The following is a 6,945-nucleotide window of genomic DNA, read 5'->3' as shown; positions in this document are numbered from 1 at the left end:
GAAATCCGATCGAATGCCATCTCGTCATCCAAAGAGAGCAACAAGGCTGGGAGATGCCTCAGGTTAATTATTTGAACTAAATCTATTGCGCAACGGGTATTATCTCTGACTTGATGACCTGGGATAAATCCCACCTGATTATAATGGATCAGACCCGGAAGAACTGTTTTCAAACGAATGGCTAGTATTTTTCCATAAATCTTAACATCAACATTAAGGAGGGAGATAGGACGGTAGCTTGCACAGTCACTAGAGTCCTTCCCCTCCTTGTGTATAACTGCTATGCATGCTTCCAGCATCGATTTAGGGAATGGGGCTCCTTGCAAGACAGCATTGAACAGGGTGCGGAGGTGGGGGCCAGGGTCTGGGAATTTTTTTTATAATAGGCCGCAGTGAAGCCATCTGGGCTCAGGGCCTTAGAGGCCTTTTGTGCTTTAATAACATCCAGTATTTCCTCTGATGAGATTTCTTCATTTAGTTGTTGGGCCGAATCGCAGGTGAGAGTGGGAAGGTTCGCTTGTTTCAGAAATGTCTTTATGGTTTCAGCTAGAGGGGTACTTCCAGGGTTCGAGCTATCTAAGCTATACAAAGCAGAAAAAAACTTCTGAAACTCTCACCCTATTTGATCAGGACTGTAGATGGGGGAGCCCGAGGCTGATTCCAGGGTCATAATATTGTTTTGGGATGTTTGAGCCCTTAAACGGCTGGCCAAGATCCTGTTTGCTTTGTCTCCCTTCTCGTAAAACGTTTGCTTCAGCCATTTCAGGGCCGAGACGGTGGACTCCGAGAGGAGGAGATTCAAATCAGACCGTACTTTTAGGAGTTTGTTCAAATTAGCTTCATCTGGGGAGAGTTTATGATGTTGCTCCAGGGTCTGAGTTCGATAGCTAACGAAGTGCGCTTAAAAATGGTTAGTTTCCTATGGCGTGAGGCCATGCTAATCAAATGACCCCGTAACACCACCTTATGGGCTTCCCAGAGGGTCCTGGGGGGCATGTCTGGAAGGCCATTTAGGAGGAAATATTCATCTAAAACATTCCTCAAATCAGGGTGAGTTGCGGGTCATGCAGGAAGGTGACGTTGAGGCGCCACGTAGCGGGGCGGGGGCGGGAGACTATATCAGTGAGGTCAGCAGATATGGGGGAGTGGTCAGACCAGACCATCGGGTGGATGTGAGCTGCCTAAAGCTTCAGGAACAGATCGTGGCTGACGAGGACCATGTCTACTCACGAATAAGATCCGTGAACCGGAGAATAGAACGTATAGTCTCGGGAGGAAGGTTCTCTAACTGAAGTAGTATTTTATGGATCTTTCGTAAAATATATATAGATGACTGGACTGCTTTACCTCTTTAGTAGTTATAGTTCCATAGTCCTCATATTTTTTTAATTATTCAAAAAATAATTACACAAAGGGTGGGGTGAATAGAATTATTTTGAGCTGAAGAAAAAAATAAAAATAAAACATACTTTCAAAAGGAAGAGGCATTGTTAGACTAGTATAAAAATGTAATATATCAGTTCTAAACTTGCAATCTTTGTTGATGGAGCTCTCCGAAATTGGTATTGTAGGGGATATTTTTGTACTCCATTTACTGAGACATGTATCAGCAGGTAATATTCAGTAATTTTGCAACCTTCACTAAGGACCTGCAGAATGTTCCTTAGCTCATTTAACAGCTAAATATTTATGCATCTTGTAACGCTTCTCAAAATTAAAATCCAGGAACATCTCCAGAATTCTATATATTTCCTTCTGCAGTTACGTAGTTGCCAAATGCCCCTGGTTTCAATGGACAATCCCAGGCTTTAAATATTTACCCTTGGAAATTATTGTTCTTCTCAATAATGGCAAACAACACAATAAAATAACACTTTTCTGCACATTAAGTGCACGTCTCGCCATGTAGTTTCATTGTACTGCCTTTATGTGATTTCAGCACTAGACAGCGCACTTACGTTTGTGCAGCTGCCATGTTGGTACACCTCTGTAGGAGAATGAGTGTTCCAATATGGCTGTAGGCTCGCTTTCCTGGATGTAACTTCCGGTCATGTGTGTTTGTAGCACAGAAAATCGGAAGTAGTTGTGAGTTTGAAGGAATCTTGGGCTCTGTTTATCGGTGTTTGACGGTTGTAACAGCTGTAAAGATGGGGAAGAGACAGCACCAGAAGGATAAGATGTAAGTACTGTATATGTCTAACGCTACCGGTAACAGCAATGTGTACATACACTGTAGCTTAATTACATTTTAAATCCTCGCTTCCCAGGGCAGTGAAGAGGGAGCACTGCTTATTATCAACAAGTCATTATCTCTGGAAATCATTTTTATACATGATCAGAGATCATCTCGAATTAAAATATAGTTTTATATATGGAGTGTTGATTGAAATGTAACTACAATATTGTAGTAAGAGGCTCAGCTTTCCTGCAGGCATTTGTCTTCTCTTCTGTTACCTCCAGTGGATGTAAGTTATTTCCCAGTGTAGCTAAAAGCAGAACATTACATTCTGAAATGTTTGCAGTCTACAAAATATGTTTGTTAAATGCTTATTAGAAATGGCAAATTGAACTGTTTACTGATGTACAGGTCAGGGCTCATTACTAGAGGTTGTGTTTTGTTTGATTATCTGCTGTATTGATACATCTTAAGGTAAATTTTTCCTGCACTACTAGATTGTGTGGAAGACTAGTTCATAATATCTCCTCTGTTCACACTATACCTGTGATATCTGAATATAAACTTTGATTCCTCTAACACCATGGTCATTGTGAAATACAAGGAAAATGTAAATTGGCATGTTCTATATTTATCCAGGCAGAGCCTCTTTAGCGAAGTCTCATGGTGGAACATTAATGCTTCACTTTGACACTACATAGAGCCATAAGCTGATATAACTGATTGTCAAACAGATACAGAGAACATAAGTGCTGGTAGTAAGGGCAGCTACAGTGACTGCAAACATAGGTCTACCAAACCATCAGATCCTTTGGAAAGACAGCTTTAATGGGACTATAGACATAGGTGGGAACATCTGACCCAGAGACTTTGGCAGAAGGTAACAGTGAAATTATAAGAACTCTGTCAGGGGCTGTGTTGTTAATTATTATCCGTAGAACGCTTGGGCTATATCTGGTAAATGTGATTCTGTGCTTTGATTCATGTACTGATCCTTTGTCCATTCTATTATTGGTACTGGGTGAGAGGAATACTACAAAGTAATGCTTATCATGTGAAGGTGCTTGTTTTTTATATGAACAGCTATTCTATATTGGATGTGAGTCTGTGCTACAATATGCCTCCAGATGTTTTGTTTTTTAATGTTTCAAGTATAATTTATACTGTTACTTCCCTAGGTACATCACCTGTGCAGAGTATACACACTTCTACGGAGGAAAGAAACCAGGTATGATCTGTATGGGCAATTAGACTGCAAATCCCTGTAGCTATACTCTTATAATTGCAGGCTTGGGAAATGTAATGATTTCTTTGCATTTTAGAACATGTGATAGGTTTGCAAGTACTCCTATTCATGTGCGTGTTGAAGACTTAGAAGTGTAAATTCAACTTTCTTCACTCCTCATTTCTTATACAGATATTCCAAAGTCAAACTTCAGACGGTTGTCATTTGATCACTGCAGGTGTGTATACCATGGTGTTGAATTGTTGATTATCTGTAATAATCTGCAATAAGTTATTTATGATGTTTATACTTTGTCATATTTTGTTTTTAGATAATGCATGGTCACTTTATTAGGTACATTCATTAAATGGTGAATTTGTCAGGGCACTTATTCTAATAAAAGTATTGCACTTACAATACAGTGATATTGGCTCTTGTCTATCCCAAAGTCTCCAATGGATATATTTATTAAACTGTGTGTTTGAAAAAGTGGAGATGTTGCCTATAGCAGACAATCAAATTCCATCTGTCATTTTGTAGAATGTACTAAATGATGATGCAAATTTTATTGGTTGCTATAGGCAATTTCCACTTTTTCAAAATTGCAGTTTAGTAAATATACCCCCAAGTGGTGTTTACATTTGATGGTGGATTTCTACTCTGAATAGTTCTTTCATCCTACATATTGATTCTTTTGAGATCTAGTACCTGGGGATGGCATTGCGTTAAACTGAATTTTCTGTCATAGTCAAGGTGGCATTCCATTGTGCCAAAAAAAGCTTAGCTGCACATTGATGTTCAGCTATACGTTAACAATAAAAAAAATGACGCTACTTGTATCAAGCGATTCAATGTGTGCCCAAACACACACCTCACATGTTATACTATCAGTCTGCAAAGTTAATGCCCTGCAAGATCGATTCATCCCTGGTCCAATGCCATTTTCACCATATCACCTTCAAACAGCAGGAACCAGGACACTGCAGTTACATATTCTTAATTTTGTGTTGACAGAAGTAGAACTCACTTGGATAGATTAGCTGCCATACCCCATGCATGACGAGGTACATTGATGTTGCATATGCTGTATACTGTTGGTTGACTACCTAGTTCATCCTTTACTCTGTACAAATCATGCTTTCCCTCTCATTATTAATTTCCAACACCAGGACCCTACTATTTGTTGTTTAACTAGTGACCCATTCTTGTTACACCTGTGACACCAAAAGTGTTGCTATTATGTTGGCTGCACATGTTGTGATCGTGCATCTGATACCAGGCACTTCACCTGATATGCCAGTGTGAGCCTAAACAATTGCCCAGTTATACCCAAATCATTATAAGGTGTGTTGGTAAATGCAGTTATATGATGACCACTATCAGCCTGTATGTATGGTCATCTTCTAATAACATTATCCGGTCCCAGTAATGCCAGAAGTGATGTAGCTGCTTAGCCCGAAAGACTGAAAGAGCAGAATTTTAGCATCTATCACTACTTGACAGTGGGAAGAGGATGCGCCAATATGAACTATCTTGCCTCAGTTAAAATCGCTTAAATCTGTTGTTTTGTCTATTCTTCTTAGGAAATGCCTACTTATCTGTGGTTTCTTGCTTAGGGCTATGTACTCAACCCTTGTAGATTAGGTGCAGTTATTTACAAAATCAACACATTAAACATGCTAAAAATAATAGTTCCAGTATTAATTAAATGTGTCAGTACATGTTGTTTGTGTTTGCTGCATGAAATATTAAAGTGAATTGCAGATAACAGCATGTCCTTCAATGTGTTACAGAAAATGCATTAAACTTTTAGTTCTGTATTGATCCTTAAACAGCACATATGTAACTGTTTTTAAGTCAGTAGCTGCATCGTAAGAAGGGCAGGTGTGCGTAATAATCTGACTCCCCAATTTATAATAATCAAATTGCAGAACTTTACTTTAGCTTCTATAACTGAATGAGCTTATCATGCGTTAGTGAAGCACTGATTCCATATCCAAGTATTGTTGTATATGAATAAGGACCGATACAAGAGCTCTGGAAATTGAAAGGACAAATGTCCTTTCTGCCTCCAGAGCTCTTCTATCAGTCTTATTTATGTGTCTTAATCCTTTCACAATACAGCTGCCTGGGAGTGTACTGTAGCTACAGGGGACAGTATCTGCCATTATTGGGGTTATGACATAAAATAATTAAGTTCAAGCTTTGCCTGGATGGTCTAAGAACAAACATATAATAGGCAAATGGGAGACAGACACAACACTTTGTTTTTTGGTAATCTGTAAAGAGAGAACATAAAGGAATGTATAGGTTTTACAGTACCTTGTACTACAAATAAATAAACAAAGACATCTGAGTACCTGTAAAGTGTAATCCCATCTTGAACTTCAGTGGTCCTAATAAAGAAACGGCATAGCCCTTAAACTTATATTTAATGTATTCCTAGTGCAGGTATGCATCTTCTTGTTAGAACCTCATGTAAACAGTTAGCTTACTGATCAATACCGTTTCATTTGTGCAAGAGAGCATGTGTTGTATGATTCTTAAGAGCCTCTAAGTTTTCCATAGTTGGCAAATGATCAGCACAACTACTGCAAAGATAAATTGCATTCATGAATGCAGTACATTATATTGTAAATAACTGTGAAACATACGAGGTATGTCTATTAAATAACAAGACTGTGATTCCACCTAGTAAACAAAGCAGTCCGAACCGGTTATAACTGCATACGTAGTAACCTTGAACCTATCTGAACCTGCATGACAAGCTGCAATACTCTGACGTTCAGTTGATTGTGAGTCGCCATTTAGTTTGGTTGTGTTTTCTGCAGAGTGCCGAAAAAATGCTAAGTTTAAAAGTTGAACAACGTGTCAATTTGAAATTTTTAGTAAAATTGCACAAAACACCAACAGAATGTTTTCAAATGCTTACTACGGCCTATGGGAATGACTGCCTGTCCCGTGTGTGTGTGTGTGTGTTTGAGTGGCACAAAAGATTTAGCGAGGGACGTGAGAATGTCGAAGATGATGAACGCCCTGGACGACCTTGCACTTCAAGAACAGAAGAAAATGTAGAAAAAAATCAGTCAGATTGTTCGAAAAGACCGCTGACTAAGTGTTCGAATGATAGCTGAATCCATGAACATTGACAAAGACACCGTATGGAAAATTTTGTGGGAGGATCTTAACATGACGAAAGTTTGTGCAAAGATGGTCCCAAGGGTTCTCACACCAGAGCAAGAATGTCGCAAGGAATGTTGTGTTGACATTCTACAGCAACTTGACACAGATCCAAACCTGTTTCATAAAGTAATCACTTGTGATGAGACCTGGATCTTCCAGTACGATCCTGAAACCAAAAGACAGTCAATGCACTGGAAAACACAGTCATCACCAAGAGTGTAAAAAGCTCGTCAAAGCAAGTCAAAATTCAAAGCAATGCTCATTGTTTTTTTTGATATCAAGGGTGTAATTTTGGAAGAATGGGTTCCAGAAGGCACAACAGTTAATTAGCATTATTATAAGGAAGTTTTGAAAAAGTTGA

General features: G+C 38.9%; 1 protein-coding gene across 1 annotated transcript in view; it reads left to right on the top strand.

Annotated features, from left to right (window-relative positions):
• Positions 1-2,048: 2,048 nt before the first annotated feature.
• The window catches only part of PPIL2 (peptidylprolyl isomerase like 2), a 49,771-nt gene continuing 44,874 nt past the window's right edge, over positions 2,049-6,945 (top strand). Inside the window, exons 1-3 of the mRNA XM_075216325.1 lie at positions 2,049-2,179; positions 3,355-3,404; positions 3,594-3,639. Coding sequence (XP_075072426.1) covers positions 2,148-2,179; positions 3,355-3,404; positions 3,594-3,639 — 128 coding nt within the window. The 5' untranslated portion in view covers positions 2,049-2,147. The remainder of the gene's footprint in view (positions 2,180-3,354; positions 3,405-3,593; positions 3,640-6,945) is intronic.

The sequence above is a fragment of the Mixophyes fleayi genome, chromosome 1 (genome assembly GCF_038048845.1).
Source record: "Mixophyes fleayi isolate aMixFle1 chromosome 1, aMixFle1.hap1, whole genome shotgun sequence".
Lineage (NCBI taxonomy): Eukaryota > Metazoa > Chordata > Amphibia > Anura > Limnodynastidae > Mixophyes > Mixophyes fleayi.
The sequence above is the reverse complement of the archived record's forward strand: the minus strand, read 5'-3'. Positions and strand labels throughout refer to the sequence as shown.